General features: G+C 36.5%; 1 protein-coding gene across 1 annotated transcript; it reads left to right on the forward strand.

Annotated features, from left to right (window-relative positions):
- Positions 1-45: 45 nt before the first annotated feature.
- LOC139740866 (cytochrome P450 3A24-like) lies at positions 46-12,936 on the forward strand. The gene is made up of 8 exons (XM_071651448.1): positions 46-130; positions 426-574; positions 2,520-2,650; positions 5,958-6,137; positions 7,919-8,139; positions 9,702-9,839; positions 10,492-10,654; positions 11,325-12,936. Exons 2-8 carry the CDS (start codon positions 445-447, stop codon positions 11,397-11,399), a joined length of 1,038 nt encoding a protein of 345 aa, XP_071507549.1. The 5' UTR covers positions 46-130; positions 426-444; the 3' UTR covers positions 11,400-12,936.
- The last annotated feature ends 6,549 nt before the right edge of the window (positions 12,937-19,485 follow it).

Here is a 19,485-nt window from a genome sequence, read left to right on the forward strand (position 1 = left end):
TCCGATAGTTGAATGAAGGAATGATCTTATTATCTCCACAGATGTCTGGTTTGATAAACGAGTGTTGTGACCAACTGGTGAGAAACATCAGAGTGAAACAGCAAAAAGACACTGAGATTAATGTCAACAGGTGTGTAGTCCCACATGTATTTCTTCTTGTATGTGCCTCTCTTGATTCCTAACAGTTTACTTTACTGAAAGCCAAGACCAGCTGCCGAGAAGTGCTATGATCAGATGCTCAAAGTTTGCAGTTTTATGCCTTATTTTAATTTTACAAGTGAACGAATAGAAATCAAGAGTATCAATCACAGTGCAAAGTAGATAATTCAAAATTCAAAAGTATGCTTTGTAGTTTCGAGAATTGAAATGAATAAGAAAGACAATGATAACAAATCAGTGTTAAATGTCCCGAATTCCACTTCTAGTATTTTTGAGTCCTTCACCATGGATGGTATTGCTCGGTGTGCATTTGGTCTGGAGGTGGATTCCCAGAATAACCCTGATGATCCGTTTGTCACCAATGCCAAAGAAATCGTGGGAGGAAGTCTCATCAATCCCAAACTTATACTGGCTGGTAAGACACTTCTTCTCTTAATGCTGGTAAAAAATAATAACACAAGGGCATACATTTTATTTTTTTTTTTCTTTCGTGAGTAGTAGTATTACTTAATTGATGAAACAATAGGCCTTTGCAGTTTAAAAAGAGGTTCATGTAGAGGTTCATAATTACATATTAAAGGGATCGCATAGTTTTGGTTGAGACCTAACTTCAGTTTCTAACATTTTTAGGTGAGATAAGGAGAAACCTGAAATGAAATGTGAGAGAGCATGTAATACCAAGAGGAATTCAACGTTTATTTGATAAAAAATTGGTTTTGAAATGGCTGAGATATCCAAAACAGAACGATTCTAATTAAAGGTGGGACCCACCTTTTATTACAATCGCTTTGTTTTACTTTGTTTTTAGATGTATCAGCCATTCCAAAACCAATTTTCATCATATTAACTTTTAAGTTCTCATAGAATGGTATGCTCAATACTATTTCACAAGTGATTTCTTGGTATCGCACAAAATTTAAAAGCCCAATCCTCGTCTCCACCAATACTATACCATCCCTTTATTTTCTGCGAGAGATTTACGCTTGATTTTTTTTTTTCATGAGAGAACATCAATATGGCATGAAAAACTGGTATAAAGATTCAACTACAGGCGGGTTTAATGGCATAATGCATTTGCATGTAACTTTTATCATGTTATGCACATGATAGCATTTTATTCAGCCACATAATGGGGCATCGAAGTGAACTAGACAGACTGGGTGACCTTGTAAGTAACAAGTTTCCCTGTGTTGATGAATGCACTGCTTTGGGATAGTGGGAATGTCCAAAGATGAGTTTGATGTCTATGTTGTCTCAAAATTGTCACAAAATATGAATGAGGTTTGGGCAGTAAGGCTAATACCTTGTTCCTTTTGTACAACAGTAAAATTCATTTTGTGTCATTTCAGGATCCTCCATTCAACATGCTAAACTTTCAAATGAAACATTAAAAATCACTGATTAAAATTGTGTGGTACATCATCCTCATCTGGTTGTGTTAATTTGACTTTTGCTTTGGGTTTGTCTGTTGTTGTTTTTCCAGCCATCTAAGAGTCAGAGTAGATAGAAAAATCTGTCTGTTTGGAGTGAATGTTATAACAGTTTTGGACTTTGATGGTTCTCCTCCAAGGCAGATGAAAGCTTCTCATAGGCACTGCTGTGGGAGAATGCTTAACCACTGTCCCTATGGACATTTGGGTGAGGTACTAACCTCACCTGCTTTGATAATAGGGAGCTTTAGATTTGAGACGCGCGGACGTTCAAAGGGAAAAAAACATGGTCTGAGCGTGCGCAGTAGCGCACGTCAAGCTACTGCGCATGCTCAGACCATGTTTTTTTCCCTTTGAACGTCCGCGCGTCTAAAATCTAAAGCTCCCTAATGTCTAATTCACAGTTCTACTGTAGATCAACAAATTTAAACTTTAAATAAAATAAACATCTCATATTAAGATGCACTCACCAGCTCTTTGAAGTATGAAAAATATGGATGGAATTTTCATGGAAAAGACACCGATACCAGCTCATCGATACACTAGTGACACATGGCTAACACATGGTGATAACCAAAGGGTATAGAAGTGCATGCACTGCGTGCACTTCTTTGTGTACGCTCTTTAGTGATTAATACTAATTACCAGCGAATTGGTTTTCATGCTCCAGCATCCATCACACAACATCGGGAATAAAAGCCTTCAGTCTGTGTAGGAGGAGATTCTATGAAACCAGATGTAGTCTCCACAGAACATATCCTCGATGATGAATACAGGCTGATCTTTTGAGCTATGTTTAGAGTGTCTAATCACACAAGATGAGACCTGAAATCAAGATCACAGAAATGCATTTGTAATGGGGTTTCTTCACACCACATTATAAATTCTCTCCAAAACTTCACTACTTCTCTGTGTTCTGGTTGTATATAGGTATCTTGCCACCCGTTGCCCATGTCATGAATTATTTTGACGTTGGAATGTTTCCACCGGGGGTGACTCAGTTCTTCACCGATGTGGTAGGGAAAGCCATGAAACTGAGGGAGACAAGCCAAGGCAACGAGGTTTGTTGAAATTCGTCACATTGCATTTTAATTCTTCTTGGCAAAATTTGTGGTCATATTTGATATCTCTTTCCTTGAATGAATGCCAGAAGCTTTAGATTTGGGGCTTTGCTGACTGTCTTTCCATTCACCCCAGATCTTATTAAACATGATCAGTAAAATTGTCAAAAGAGTAATTCCGTGAAGTTTGGGCACAAAGTGTGACATTTTAGCATAACTCAATACTAATTATGCTATACATATACTGTATTGTTTATAGGCTTTACATTTGTATTGAGACCATACATTTTCCTGGAAATGTTGTGCCATTCAGACTCAATTTTGATGAAGTTATTAAAACGATATGTAACGGTGTCCTGTAGCATCATGACGTGTCCATGTAGCATCGTGATGGTTAAAATCTGGTCCTAAAAGACAAATTAATGCAATTAGCTTGACCAAAATTTTATGCAATATGCATATTTACAAGAAAATTACACAATGTGTCACTATGCTACGCGGTGTCCACCAAATGTCACAAAAAAGGACACCGCATAGCATCGTGATACATTTTGTAATTTTCTTTTGAAATTAAAATTGTGTACAGGAAATTTGAGATATTTAGCTATCTCATTCATATATTGTAAATATGCATATTGCATCAAATTTTGGTCAAGCTAATTGCCATAATTTGTCTCTTAGGACCAAATTTTAAAATATCACGATGCTACATGGACACGTCACGATTCTACAGGACACTGTTACATATTGTTTAATAACTTCATCAAAATTGAGTCTGAATGGCACAAAATTTCCAGGTAAATGTGTGGCCTCAATGCAAATGTAAAGCCTACAAACAATAAATGTATAGCATAATTAGTATTGAGTTATGCTGAAATGTATTTTTTGATTATCACGATGCTACATGGACACTGCCCCAACTTCATGGAACTACCCAAATGGATGTTCGTGATACTAATGCAAGGTATACTACAAGCAAAGGTGTCCATATGCCTGCAAGAACTGTTGATTTGGCTATAAAATGGACACATGTGCATAAGAAATGTGTGTTTTACCTGTGATATAATGCTGTAATAAGAAGAAGAATAAGCGAAGATGTAAAGTATTCGTTTTGAAGGTGCTCCCATGATATTGCAATCTCAGCACTATACCTGATCATGGCTGCTACGATATGTTTTATGATCAATTACAAATCAGTCCACAGGAGTATTCAATGATCTCCTGCTCAAGATTTGCATGCAGCTTGTCAGGAAATACTACTGCAAGGGCACAATCGATCAACACTTCAAAATTCTATCTAGCCCTACCAACTTTCTAAAAAACGGAAGGGACGCTTCTGGAGTGCAAGTTGTGTACTATGACCCCGTTTACAGTGCGGGGCTTGGCCGAGCCGCGGCCGAGCCCAGCCTCAATTGCGAGGCCGGGCCCCGCAATTTTGTCCGTTTACACTGCCGGGCTCGGTCGCGCTTTTGATTCAAACCTTTCAATATTTTGTCGTAGTGGCGCTCTGCTTGTAAACAAACGCAATTTGGTATTGTCTGGTTTTCAGACCCTTTGCCAAATGAATTCCGTGGAGAACAAGTTGCCGTTCGGGCAAAGACCTTTGCCGAATGGAAAAATCCTTTGCAGGACAAAACCACCTTAACCCTAACTAGGCCGGGCTATTTAGGTAGTTGATAGAGCCGGGGGGGGGGGGGGGGAGGGGCCCCCCCTCCAGATCTCGGCTGTCGACCGCGCGATCGCGACGAAAATTGGCACACACATTGCCTATGATGTGATCTAAAATACCATGAAGTTAATTTTTCAAAAAATCATCATTTATGCTAAATTATGCTAATTTATGCATGATGATGCATAAAATCAGACTAATTGGTATAAAATCATAAAATAAAGCTCAAAACAGGCACATTTTTTGTGTAAATATTCTTTTTAGTGTCCTTAGCAAATGTAATTTAAAAAAATTGTGATATCAAAAAAATTTTTAAGTATTTTATTGTTTTTTTGAATTTCTTATGTATTTCTTTGTTTTTTCGACTTTATGTTTTTCATTGTTTTTTCGATGAAATTTGTCCGCGACATCGCTCCGAACAAGAAAATATGTTATTCATTGATTTTAATCAATAAAACACCAAAATAATCATGCTTTTATGAAATTTGCCAGTAAGCACAGTTTGCATTGAAATTGTACACGAATTAACGTTTTGGAGCAATTTTTGGTCTGACATGCATGTACATATTTATGCGTAACTTCGGAACCGCGCGCCCGGGTGTCGCAAATTTGGTGTCAAAAGATGCGGGAGACTCGAAAGAAAAAAGTCATGAAACGTCGCGGCGATAGCTTTTTGCGATTGCGATACATCGTGCGGAACGTCGAGGGGGGGGGGCCTCGGAGGCCCCCCCCCCCAGCCTAGTTAGGGTTAAACTATACTAGTTTTCGATGTTGAGGGGGCTAATATCCTGAACAGCGAAGTAGTACAGGCAGAGGGTTTGGAAGCCAGACTAAAATTGGCCGCGCATTTGGCTCAGTTTGCGTTTACACTGAGAAAAGGCCGGGCTCGGCCGCGGCCGTGACCACCTCCAGAGCGTGGCCAAATGCGAGGCCAATTTTGGCCTCGCATTTGGCCTTTTGCGCGTTTACACTGAAATGAAGGTAGACTTGGCCACGGCCTCGCCGCGGCCGAGCCTCGCCGCGGCCGAGCCTCGCCGCGGCCGAGCCTCGCACTGTAAACGGGGTCTATGATCAAATCTATTTACAATGTTGATCTCAAAGTTCTCAAGAAACATCTCATCATCCTGGCAAATCACATCAGCCAGAAAAGTGTGATAGACCTTTTCTATATACTCATTCTTCAAGCATATCCAGATGATGGAAGATGCATTTTAAGCCCTTCTTAGAACTACATGTATTTGTTACACAACCAGTTTTGCTAGTAATACTGCAAAGTGAATTATGAGAATTTATTCCAAATAGTACATTCCATGCCCCCCCCCCCCCCGCCACACCCATTCCCAATTTCTCTAAGCCCACGATACATTCGAAAGTATGAGTAATATGTGGAGTGATGCATCTGTACCTCTACTCGAAGCCCAACTGCGTTTTAAACATTAATTTACAAGCCATGACAACACTGCAATATATGAGACTCAACATGCCTAGATCAATGTCCTGTGAGATAAATGCACTGTTTTGGCTATACATGTCCTGAGTAGTTTTTACTGTCATGGTGTGTACAAACAGCTGAGACAGGTTTGTGTGTGTGTCTCTGTGTGTGTTTTCTTTTTTAATCTGCATTGATTTCATTTCCAGGAGAAAAAAGACTTCCTTCAGCTGATGATGAATGCCCATAAGGAAAGTGAAAAAGTCCCTGAAGGAAAGGTGACAGAAGATGATGTACACAGTCACTTGGATGATCACCATGGTAACGGACTTCTTGACTCCAAGAAAACCAATCATGCCAAGTTGACTACTGAGGAGATTGTTGCCCAGGTAGGCTATTAATGTTTTCAGTGATAACAGAATTTTTTTCCTGTGTGTCAACCTAGATAAGAGGTGTGATAGATAAAGAAGGAACTATTTGTAATACTTGCCTTTGTTTGACACTGCCAAGAAGCTACACGTATGCGCTAAGATACAAGTTACACCCTGGTGCTTTGACAAAAGAGCACATCAGTAATCGGGACAAGCACTATGCTGTCTCAATGTGGTGGCAATAGTGAATGTGTGTGCTTTGAATTTGAGGAGGGAATCAAAGTGTAATATTAAAATTACTCTTGATAGCAAAAAGTAGGAAAATATGCTCAAACATGAATTAGCAGACTACCTTTTTGAAAGGTCAAATATGCCAGGTAAAAAATAGAAAACTAATGTGCACAAATGTACATGTCATGGACAAATAGTGATGGTAAAAGAGGACCTGATTTTCATGTCATTTTGATTTGCAAGTTACAATCACAACAGAAGTGCATGTATGACATTTAATTCTTCCCTGAAATGTTCTGATCAAATTTTAGTCTTTCATTCGAAATTTTACATAGAAAACCAGCTTGTAATTTGATGAAATATGAACGTTTTTCTTCATCTCCAAATTTTGTTTTGGAGATAGAGTGGCAACTAGCATGATGTCAAAACAGAGGAATGTTAGACATCCCACTGTAATGCTTAAGAACTATCTAAAAACATGTGTGCATACAAGCTGTATGTTATGAACACATTCCGCTTCGTTTATAACACCTGCCTGGGATGACTAGCAAAGTTAATGCATATTTGGTGCTATTAAATTGGTCAAGCTGAAATACTGTATGCGCAGTATATTTCATTATCGTAGTATTTGCATTTAATAGGACTTATAACACAGATAAATCCTGAGAGGGAGACAATTTCAATTAGAACCAGGGTGACATGATATACAAATATTGACTCCTTTGAGGGAAATGGTTGAAACTATTTGCCCTAAGGTGATTTCTCTCGTTGAGAAATCACAGAGGGCAAATAGTTTTAACCATGACGTGAAAGAAAGCAGTCAATATTTGTTTTATACAGCATCCCACTTAATTTTAAGATTTTAAAATGTTTGTGTTAAAGTAGGGCATTAAAATGAAGTTGTCGTGAAGTTGCTGGTCAGAGAGGACAGAATTACGTAAAGTATCATTTCACAGTGCCCAAGTATAGATACGCATCCTATTCACAATTAGCTACGTGTACATCTTGATCGCGCATCTTGGGGGGGGGGGGGGGGGAAGAACTAGCTGACTGCTGGACAGAACTGTATAGATGAAACTATTTACTGCACCATTGACCAATGAGAATTGAGGTAAAACTGAGAAATATTCCCTTTCAGGAGAAAGTTATGGATGTCCCACGTTGGAGATGATATACCGGTATTGTGCATTTGCAGTGCTTGAAGCAGTATTCTTGCGAGATATTTATTTTATGAACATCAGTCAACTCACAAATTAAGATGAAATTTTAAATGAAAGTAAAACCTTGCAACCCCTCCATGTATTATACAGACAGTGTGTTTAAAGCGAAGTGTAGCACATTTCAATATTTTTGAAGATTTCTTGATTGATGTTATCATGAATTATGAGTAGCTTTTTGCTTTGTTAAGTTACATTTGAATGTAGAGTTATAAATGCAATTTTGCTATGTATGTCGTTGTTAATCACATGCACAACAGCCTATTTTAAGTGTATGATTTTTATATGTTATTTTTTTTACTCAAATGATATGATAATTATTATTGTTTATCTCCCTCTCTCTTATGTCAGGCGGTGTTTTTCTTCATTGCTGGATATGAGACCACAAATGTCACGCTGGGCTTCATAGCCTACTCTCTGGCCACCAACCCTGAAATCCAGGACAAACTCATCCAGGAAGTAGATGAGATGGCACCAGATAGGGACTCTGTGAACTACAGCTCCATTGCCAAGATGACCTACCTTGATGGAGTGGTTTGTGAGACACTGCGCCTGTACCCAGCAGCTTCTTTGTAAGCACTCAGTTCACATCTGTATTCAAAGAAAATGATAAAGACATTTGCAAAAAAATGCTTGTTCTTCAGTGAATTTGTGCACATCTGTAGTAATTCACCTGTACCATTTTTAGCTTGAATGAGTTTTGCAGTATGTGCAGTAAATCTCAATCCCATTATGGCTAAACTGCTTTTTGTGCAATTTCTGAGCAGAGGACTGTGCACATTTGCACATAATATTTTGCGCATGTTTATGTTTTCAAAAAGGGGCAGAAAGGGTTCCAAATGGGTGATTCTCCTGTGTAAGAGGTGTTTTGGGTTGGAGGCTCTGAAAAGAAAGTGATTGTTATTCAGTTCCCTGTGTTCAGTGTAGCCTTGGGAGTGATACATGAAACTTATCAGTCACTGACAACTTTTTGAAAGTTACTGAAATCCTTCAAACTGATTGGCTGAGAGCAAATTTATCAATGAAAATCACTGAGAAAACACCTAATAAGATGCCCGCTGATTATTAAACTACAATCTGTAAGGATTGTGTCAGTTTTCTAACAAGTTTCAGTAGGATGCATGACCCTTCTACTGCAGGAATTATACAGTGTAAGCTGTGAGAATGATTCATAGAATTTGTCTTTCAGCAAAAGGTACTCAAGTTTCAGATCCCAATGAACTCATTCCCTCAGAAAGTGGTAGCGATCATATTCTATTAGCAATGTATAAAAACCTTTTAAAGATTCAAGAATTTTCTGGCTTTAAATGGCCGCATGATGAGAATTGACAAAGCACTATGCATAAAGTCACACTACAACTTTACCATGAAATATTTATTTTTGTAAGACAACTTAGTTTGCCCAAAAATATTCAAGAGGGAAGAACAAGATCTTCATTTCGAAGAAACCTAAAAAATCACTTGTTGAATGAAGTTTAGTAATGAAAAGAATATTCAGGTGTGTAGTTTAATGTACTTTTAAAGTACAGTTAATACTTTAAAAGAGTAGATCTTGCAATAAGCAGCTTGAATATACATGTAGCTATAATGGGAGAACCATTCTCGACTAGCACTTGTGCTAACGTTTGGTTCCCCCTTTAACAACATTATCTTCTTTTTTTTCTATTTTTTTTTTTCAGAACCTTTGTCTATGCATATATGTCTACATTACATACTTATTCATTCTCTTTGCCTTTTCAGTGATAAATATATCACAACGAAACTAAATCTATTTTACCACATGCATTCTTATGTAAGATAGATATAAGTATGTAAAATACAATTATGCTTGCATAGCTGTAAGAACCTTATGTAAGATAAATATAAGTATGTAAACTATATGCTTGCATAGCTGTAAGAACCTTGTACGAAATCATTGTATTCTCATAAAAAAATATGTGATTTTATCTTACCATTTGGAATTTCATATTATCGTATTCACATGTATGTTGTTAATAAACTCAACTCAACTCAAGAGGAACATGAGAAATACTTTCTTATGTATCTATTGATCTTTCATAGCCTGTAAAATTTGGAAAAGTTGAGAAAGAAATTCAGAATTTCCTACTTGGAATGCTCCCCTGTCTGATTTTAGAACGGATCGGGAATGCAGTCAAGATTACACCAATAAGAGTCTCAGCGTCCCAAAAGGATATCAAGTTTTCTTCTCCATCTTCTCTCTCCACCGTGACCCCGAGTACTGGCCAAACCCTGAGGTCTTTGATCCAGAGAGGTAAGGATCTCACAACTGTAACTGGCATTATTTTGCACTGAGTGGCTCAAAAATGATAAATTCACAGGGTTTTAGATTTGCTCTGCACAATAAATGTATGCTTGCTATCAATGCACAGTAAGGACAGAAATTGGTTATTGTTTATTCACTACCATGCATGAAAATTGATGTACTCTGTACCTTTGGCATAATAATCAACACATGTAGTCCCCCTGAGAAGAGGTTAGAGAAAAAGAAGAAATTCCATTGATAGTGCTTCTGTTTATTCTGTGCTTTGAAACAGTGATATTGATATTAATTTAACTAGCTCATCCTGAACATTACATGTTTATCTAATTGGTTTTGTCACAATCTCATATCTATTTTCTATGCAATCAAGAGTGTTGGTGGATGACAAAGCCAAGATATTGAATGCATGTGTCACTCAAAAAAAAGAGAATGAACACTTGAACAAAGGGACTTGAAGCATTCCATCTAAAATGTAATGAAATGTCAACTACCGGAAGCTTGCATTAATGTCAGTGAAAACATCTACAACATAGCAGAAAGTGTGCTGGAAATCAAATTTGTCTATCATAATCCCTTTCACAGTCACTCACTAATATTAATGTGATCAGATAATGATAAATGCTTATTATTTTTAACCCGCAAGATTCAGTAAGAAGAACCGTGAGGGGCGTCACCCGTTTGCCTGGATGCCATTTGGTGCTGGTCCTCGCATCTGTGTTGGGATGAGGTTTGCTCTGATGGAAATCAAGATGGCAGTAGTGCGTGTGCTCCAGAAGTACCGCTTTGAAACCAGCCCAAACAGTCAGGTATTCCCTCTCACAATACCCCTAGGTTATGGGATTAATGTTTAGCTTCTAGGGAAAACCAGGACATGTGATTATATCGCTTTGTGTTCCAAACATCTGAGTTTGGGTGTGTGTCAAGGGTCCAAGTTGGAGCTCATAAAGAGATAGTGTCCTTTAGTGTAGTCATTGTGTCTTCAGGATACAGATGTTGAGAGGAGACAATACTGTACGAGTTAAAATTTTCGTGTACAGATATTTTTGCGAATTGCTACTTGGAGGACATTTTCATGTGTTGTTAATTTCACGGTTGCAAGGGTCTCACTGAACTTAGTTATTTGTGCGTTATTATTTACGCGGTTCAAAAGCGATTCGCGAAAATAAAACCACCATGAAAATTTCAGCTCGTACAGTAGGTCTTGGGAAATGCTGCGACCAGAAATCTGGACAGCATGTATACAAACCTTGCTAGTAGAAGTTTAAAGATTACTGTTGATATCTTAATCAATTTTATGATCTTCATCGCCATCCTGATTATCACCAACATTTTTATTGTGATAAATGTCATTTGTATTAAAGTTGATATAATCACAGCTCAGATTGTGCAAAATGTTTATCTTTTGTTAGAAACACTTATCAACATCTACTTTATTTTCCTTCTTTCTCTTTTGGATATATTCTGCCATTTCTTCAGGTACCAGTCAAACTTGGCCAAAGGAGTGTGAAGCCGGAGAGTGGTATCATCCTGTCTGTGGTAGAGAGAGAATAAATCCATCTAGTGTGGTTCACCAAAAGATTGCACACATTCATCGAAAGTGCCTATACAAAGCTCAAGTACCAACTTGTCTTATAGGTACATTCTCTCTAAGTGCCTCATTCATTGTCATCTAGATAATTGACTATCATATAAAAACAATATCCTATGAGTCATTTCTTCAGATTTTGTTCAATATGTTGTTAACATTGTGTTAATACATTGTAGATGATTCAATCAATAACTTAGTATGTTAGCATTGTGTTAATAGATCAATGAATTTTTGCTCTTGAGTTTTGTTTGTCACTTCAAGAAATAAGACCATTCCTTATGATTTGGCTTTAAAAAGAAATACCAGGTACTGTATTGGTGTATCAGTGGCAGTGTTTCCATCTTTATCAAACTGCTGATGAACATTCCTTCATTATAGCATTGTTTTTAAGTAAGAATAGATGAGAGGAGTTTAGTAGGAGCAAGTCTGGAGCAATATATGTAATCAAAAAAAAAAAAAAAGAAGAAAAAATGTAGTCTTGAAAGTTTTGAGAACTCCATGTACTAATGACAATACCCTAATAAGTCAACAGAAGTATTTCTTAGGTATGTGTAGATATCAGTGAAGTTATATTGCATTATATCAGTCAGAAAATATATATTTTAAGAAACCTCCATGTTTAATGCATAGATGCAATGTACTATAGTTATTACAATTACTATACAATCAGTAACGTACAGACAGTATGAATTAGTTCTGATTTTTTTTTTTAACACATGATACACCTTTGTTTTATTCAAATGTGGCCTCTTTTAAAGAGGCCTATTTACAGCTGTATATTGTCAAAGAACAGGGGGAAAAAAAAACAACAAAATTATCATGTGTGATTAGTGACAGTTGATGCTATTTTCTTTGTTGACATAAACTGCCACATCATTACAGACACTGTGCCCACACCCAGGATTGTGATACCAGATGTTTTCACTGAAACATTTGCCATTGGCAAGGTAAAAAGAGGCATGTATCATGAATAACCTGACATTGTGCATGTTGTTGATTACACTAACATTTTACATTCAAAGTGCACAGTAAAACCAGAATGAAAAAAAAAAAACCAACAACAACAACAACCAGAAGCACAAAACAGTTTTATTCACTGAGAAGACTTTTTCCTGTAAGTTGTATGACAGATTTCTTATACATGTATCTTTAATGTATGTAATCTCTGTCGTGTTTTATTGTGTGATATATGTGAGTGGAGAAATAGGTCATAATTTATTGCATTGCAAAGGAGAATAATGTACGGTTTGAAACACATAACACTGGGAGTTGTGATGTATCAGAATTTTGCGTTAAAGGTATTAGCCCACATTTGCAAACCCACGAAAATCAAAACTGCATAAAACAGGTCCAATATGACTTCAAGTACAAGTTATAACAGTAACATACCTCACCTGTTGCTCTTTGTCTATACCATTCGATAAAAGAGAGAAAATCATCGTTTTAAAATCAATTTTCAAACCGGGTCAACCCGACCCAAAATCGAATTACGAGCGCGGGCTAGCTACGTACTAACTATACACAGCCCAGTAGCTGTACATAGGTACGTCGCGACAGTCGCGATGTACAGCGACTGGGCTGTGTATAGTTAGCTACGTACATGTAACTTACACATGTATCGCATGCATGTAGACTAGTACATATGTGGACCGGAGCTAGCGAGCGTTATACGCATGCATATGGTGCATTTTCATTTATTTTTATGAAAGTAATGGACTAATTGGAACGAAATTTTGCACAGGTGTTACTGCAATCATACCCAAACTCCATGCTAACTATGAGACCAATTGCTGCAGGTTTACAAATGTGGGCTAATACCTTTAAAGCTCAAAAGGTTTTGGAAAAAGTTCCAGAAATCTTCTGCAGAAAGACCCGTCATAACTAAACCTGAACTGGAATGTGATGATTTGGACATGTGTATACCTGCAGAGAAATTCTTGCTGAATATTTTGCTCATAGTCTGGTAATATAACTGGAAGACCAAGAGCTCAAATGGTATAGTATTGTGCTTTCTTCATGTTGCCATGATGACATGGAAACCACTCATACAGTATTTGTAATGTAGTGTACTTGCCAGAAAACAAACAAACAAACAAATTGGAGCTGGTACTTGTAGATGGTTGATAAAAAAAAACAACAACAACTACAAAACAAAACAAACCTCGATATGTGAGATTTGTCATTTTTGCAAGTACAGCTGTAGTTTGAAAATTTACACAGCTCTTCTGATATAAATTGTCAGTACTAAAGCTAGACTGGCCAATTGATCATTAGTATACCTGACATGGATTTTTGAAATACCCTATCTTATCTTATAGTTCTCATTATCATACTTGTCATACTGCTGTGATAATCATAAAATGTTCGATGAAAGTCTCCTGTGTATAGTGATGAAAGTATGATACAATGGAGCATTGTATTACAATGGTTATTACTCTACATCTTCCAGAGCCCAGTTGCATGAATGTGAATTGTCCGTGATAAGAAGTCTGGACATCAAGGCCATTTCAGAATCAGCTTTTTGGGACCAAGCATGATTGAAAGTTGCATAAAATTGTCAAATTTAATAGTTCAGTAGCAATATTCTTTGTCACAGAGGCGAGTTGTTGAACAAATTTGTTGGTGAATGTATACAAACTACGTACGTCAAACAAGTCATCATATTGAACTAAATGAATCCATATGATGAATAAATGGATACATCCATAGTGTATGTCATAATAAAAGAAGGAAGTGCACAAAAATGTATGTGTGACATGTTACAAGCTTCAGATGTCTTGATAATTTGCTGCTTGTTCTTGATTTGATCTATTCTCAGCCTCATCTTCCTTCATGTTCTGTGTCTAGACCTGTAGGGACTTTTTGTATTTACTTGTTTCTTAGTTTGGACATTGTTACAGATATTTTCCCTTGTAGCCAATATCAGATGATTATGAATGTTGTTCATCACATCTTGGTGTAAACACCAAATCAATTCTTCGGGTTTCTTACAGGGTGTAGAGTATTTTGCCTTTGTGGAAAGTGTATTCTGTATTCTATTTTTACAAAGTATCTTAGTTGGTAGTGTGTGTGTAATATCCTTACAAAATTATATCAAGATATTTCATGGCAGAGTTAGATTTTTATCAGAAAACAATGTATATAGTAATTATGCCAGTATTAATGAACAATATTTTTGTAATAAATTACATCACAACCATGACTTGATGCAGAGCGGTTTGTACTCCGTTCTTTTTTGTACTACATGTACTGCGCCTTGAGCACATTAGTTACCAGGGTATTTGGAAATGGTGCATTATAAGTACCCTATATTATTATCATTATTATTATTATTACATTGCAATAATCCTGTTATTTTGATTCAATAAATTGTTAGAATAATGAATAAGTTATCAATAACTTTCCTTTGCTTCCTTTTCAGACATGTTCATGTTACAAATACATGTACAAACATTGTACTCTGTAATACAGGTACAATCTCTACATGTATTTATATTTTAGTTCAGGTGTGTGTGTTTGTGGGTTTACATTCGTATGTGTGCTCGATTTGATGCAAAGGATGTTAAAAAATGTATTTTACATCAACTGTTACGCTTGTTCTCATTAAGACTAGAAAGAAGCCCCCCCCCCCCAAAAAAAAAAAAAAAAAAAAAAAATCCAGTGAAAAATAGAATTGTTGTTATAAGGAAACACCCCTCTTCAGATTTTTCTTTCTTCCTAACTTATGAAAGAATCTATCAAAATTCAGTACATTGTACCAATACTGTAGCATGGCAAAACCTTTCTCTTGTCACTAACTTATCAAAAATCACCTGTTATACATTGTACAGTGTACTAGAAAATGTGACAGGAGCAAAATGTCTTAACCCTAACCAGGCCGGCTTTTTTTTTGGTGTTCTGTGGCCGGGGAGGGGTTGATTCAACCCCCTCCCCCCCAGATCTCAGCCATCGATCGCGCAATCGCCATGAAATTTGGCATGTGCATTACCTGTGGCGTATTCTACCAAGCTATACAAAAAGAAATGGAAATTTTTGTCATAATAATTATGCTAATATATGCATAAAATCATACATTTTGCTCTAAGTCAGAAATTAAAGCTCCTAGAATCCTAATTTTTGGTGAAAACATTCTTTGTAGCATTCCTAACAATGTACTTGAAAAAAAAAGATTGGTATCAGAATCAATTTCTTATGTATTTTATTGTTTTATGAATTTCTTATGTATTTCTGTTTTTTCGACCTTTTGTTTTATCATCTTTTTTCGCAAAATTTATGACAGAACCTATTTCAAGCATAATTATGCAAAAATTAATTAGTTTCAGCCTATGAAAGTGAAAATAATCATAACTTTATGAACTAGAAAAGCACTCTGAGAGCGCAGACCTCCGCCAAGCATGCAGCTTATTTCCACCACTGATCTTGTTCTCCCAAAGAGATATCGGTGATTTCCACCCATGTATGTGCTGAAAGTCGCCTGATTTCCCAATATAAAAGCCTTTGTTACATCATAAACTTTCAGCTGCACAGCGTGCCTAACCCTAGTAGAAACTAGAGCACGCACTGTAGTGTGCGCATGCAAACCTCAATACGCGCAGCCTGAACTCCCAAGTTCATTGACCCTACCTGCCATAATGTCAAAAATCCTTCATAAATTCCCCAAAAATTCTCAGATCACTACCAAAATTTAATCGTTTGTTACTTGTGTCATTCTAAACTTTTCCTGCAAGTTTCATCCAAATCCGTTAGCTACTTTTTGAGTTATTTTGCACACGGACAAACGAACGAACGAACGAACGAACAAACCAATGGTAACGAAAACATAACCTCCTCCCTTGGCGGAGGTAATAAGAAGAGAAAACTCCATTTGCATAGACTTTATAAACAAAATCACGTTTTTGAGCCATTTTCGGTCTGACAGGCATGTATAAAACATCATGCAGGGTCGTAACGGTATGCGCAATTTTCGCGAAAATGGTGTCAAAAGATGCCCGAGACTTGAAAGTAAAAAGTCAGAGAACGGCGCAGTCAAAAAATTTCGCGCGGCGGAGTAGTCACGAAAAATGTCGAGGGGGGGGTTGATTCACCCCCCCCCCAGCCTTTTTAGGGTTAATCCTGTAACCACAAAAGCAGAACACGAAAGGGAATTAAAATGAGAATGCAAGCCCAAATAGTTGAGAGATGAAATATTTGCCCAACTGCCTTGACAGTGAATGTTCTTAACTATACAACAATAACACAATGCTCACACACAAACTTACCCTAACCCACTCACACTGAAAAGAACAGCAAACATACAAACAAACTATTGTCAATCACATCCAACATGCAGCATGTTTTATTTCCAAATAACATTACATGTATATCAAGATCATATCAACAATGGGTAGAAAATGAATGTAAATACAACTATGTGCAGCTGCTCTTATTTTGTTGTTGTTGTTGTTTTTTTTTGTGAGTGTAGACTGTCGGTGGGTATACTGTATATGAAGAGTTTGTTTGCAAAAACCGACAAGTCCATATTTGTCAAATGGAGATATTTGCGATTAAAGGTCAAGAAAATATATATAATAATAAGAAAATGTTTGCTTCTTTTGACCATAACTTCAAAAATATACCTTTGTGCTTATGTAGTGACTAATACATCATTTAAAAGGTATTATTTTGTACTTTATGACAGAGAAAATCTTCAAAAATGGACTTATCGGTTTTTGCAAACAAACTCTTCATATGTCATATACAGAACAAGTACACAACAAGAACACAATGTAATGACCAAAAAAAAAAAAAAATCAACCAAAAGCAATCAGTCAAACTAACATGTGTATTGACATAAACATCACAGAGGTCTGAAACAAATCATGGCAAATCAGATTTTACTACAACCAATCTGTAATTACCACCCCAGAAAAAAAAAAAACCCACAAAAACAAAAACAAAAACGAGAGACAGTAAAATCAACATGTAATAGGACCTACCTAAGACATGTTGGCAAAGTTCACACAAACTAGTGATAATGGAAATCTACAATTAAACCAATGCAAGGAACTAAACAATTATTCCATGTCATTAAATATACATGTATGCATTAAGCATACATGTACTGTATCATCAACAATGTAGAGATCATGATTGTCAAATCACATTACGTGGGTGAGGGAGCATGCACTTGAGCATCCAGATTTGATCTAATTCAAAGTACAGTATAAGTATTACTATTCAAAACTGTTTGGATCATTTTCTGTGACATCTATAAAATCAGCAATATATATACAGCTGTACATGTAGTTCATTTGTTATCAACACATTGCCCAATGTCCTTCCTTATTTGTTAAAGCGTAGGGCATGAGAATGCATTCAACAACTCTCCATTTCATTCCTGACTGTGATATAATAACCAAAGGGACATCATTTCAAAATGTTATCCATGAGTGTGACATGCCACTCAGTGAAAATACATGTATATGTAACTGCATCAATATCATTTAGTCTGATATGTGCCTTATTGACTTCACTATAGATGTACCAATTCTCTAGAAGCAAATATCAAAATGTAGAAGGGCTCATATCTTGACAAAGGAAAATGGAGGCAATGAAAGCTACAAAATGGCAAGACACTCTGATTCTTAACTTCATATAGTTACTTTATAAGGTAGACTCAATACAAATGAGTGACAAATGAAGCTAAGACATCTAAAACCTATAAAGGATACATCCTATCTCATTGAACAAAGACTAATCTAAGCTTCCTAGAAAATATGCTTCACATCATTTAGATTACGTTGAGAGCAGAATGAAAACAAGACTAATAAAGATGATCGATTGAATAACCATGACATTATACATGTACTGTACATAAGTATCATGCTTAACATTATTTAGATTGTGATGAGAGCTGAATGAAATATAAAAAAATAATAAAGATTATCGATTGAATAGTCATGACATAAAACATGTACTGTACATAAGTATGCGTACTGATTCAAGTGAGGAAGCAGGGGTGTACTCAACCCAATGAGGACAAGTATAGAAAATAGAGAATAGTCAGGCAGATGTCTATGGGAAGTGTGTTACAGCAAAATCAGTCTGTCCTCAACTGCGTAAGGAGATGACAAATTTATGTACTTAGTACACTGTAAGGTGATTCTAAATACTGCTGATAGAGGATACAAAACCTTGTATTTGTGTGCTGTTTGGTGATTGGCTAGCAGGCAAATATCCACTGTACATTTATGCAATGAAATGAAAACGTGTTTTTTTCTTTTTTGTACATTCAACTAATAAAAGTGCAAGAGAAAAGTTCCTCAGCTTTTGAGGACAATCAGTCGTAAAATAGCATGATTGCAGTAAAAGCTATATACATTTGTACACTCTTGCACACTTGGCATTACCATGGGAATGAATTATTTTTTGTCAATGCAATAAAACATTGATGTAAATCATTCCTGTATTATTTAGGCTAGACTAGGCACTTCTGATAGAGTAATTGATAAATCTATAAGGTATATATGACATGTTCATTCTGAGGCACTAAAAAAAAATATCACAAATGCAATAGTACAAACAAATGAAGCATGTATGTATCCACACACTAACCTTGGTCATTTCAACATTCACTGTTTTGATGTGTATCTCTAAGCATTTGCCAATACATGTACACTCTTTTCATAATACCTGAAGTACATGTATAATGTATACTCTTCTGATGTCATACATTAACTCTTTATGACAAATTCTAAAAATTTTACAAGCTCAAATAAGAGAGATCACATAAATATGAAAAATACAAATCAAAAAATGCAGAAGATATCAACCGTAGGCTGCCTCACACCTTCCATGTGTGATTGGAATGTGGGAATTCTGACAATGACTTTTATTCAATACTAATACAGATAACACTCATTGGTAATCAAATGAAAAGAAATGATACTGTATTGAAATCCCTGTGGGGGGGGGGGGGGGGGGGGACATGATCTCTATAGACCAAGTGCTTTGGCACATTGTGGGTGTATTATCTGTTCTTGTGTTAGCATGCATACATAAAGTGATTGT

This window comes from Diadema antillarum, unplaced genomic scaffold, assembly GCF_040938485.1.
Source record: "Diadema antillarum isolate AM-2024a unplaced genomic scaffold, OU_Dant_1.0 seq00000889_RagTag, whole genome shotgun sequence".
Taxonomy (NCBI): domain Eukaryota; kingdom Metazoa; phylum Echinodermata; class Echinoidea; order Diadematoida; family Diadematidae; genus Diadema; species Diadema antillarum.

What these genes read in the sequence shown, in the direction of transcription:
- LOC139740866 (XM_071651448.1), top strand. Translation starts at nt 445, where the DNA reads ATGGATGGTATTGCTCGGTGTGCATTTGGTCTGGAGGTGGATTCCCAG. An exon ending in AGACAAGCCAAGGCAACGAG is followed by an intron (nt 2,651 to 5,957) that starts GTTTGTTGAAAT and finishes TTTCATTTCCAG; the next exon opens with GAGAAAAAAGACTTCCTTCA. An exon ending in CTGTACCCAGCAGCTTCTTT is followed by an intron (nt 8,140 to 9,701) that starts GTAAGCACTCAG and finishes GTCTGATTTTAG; the next exon opens with AACGGATCGGGAATGCAGTC.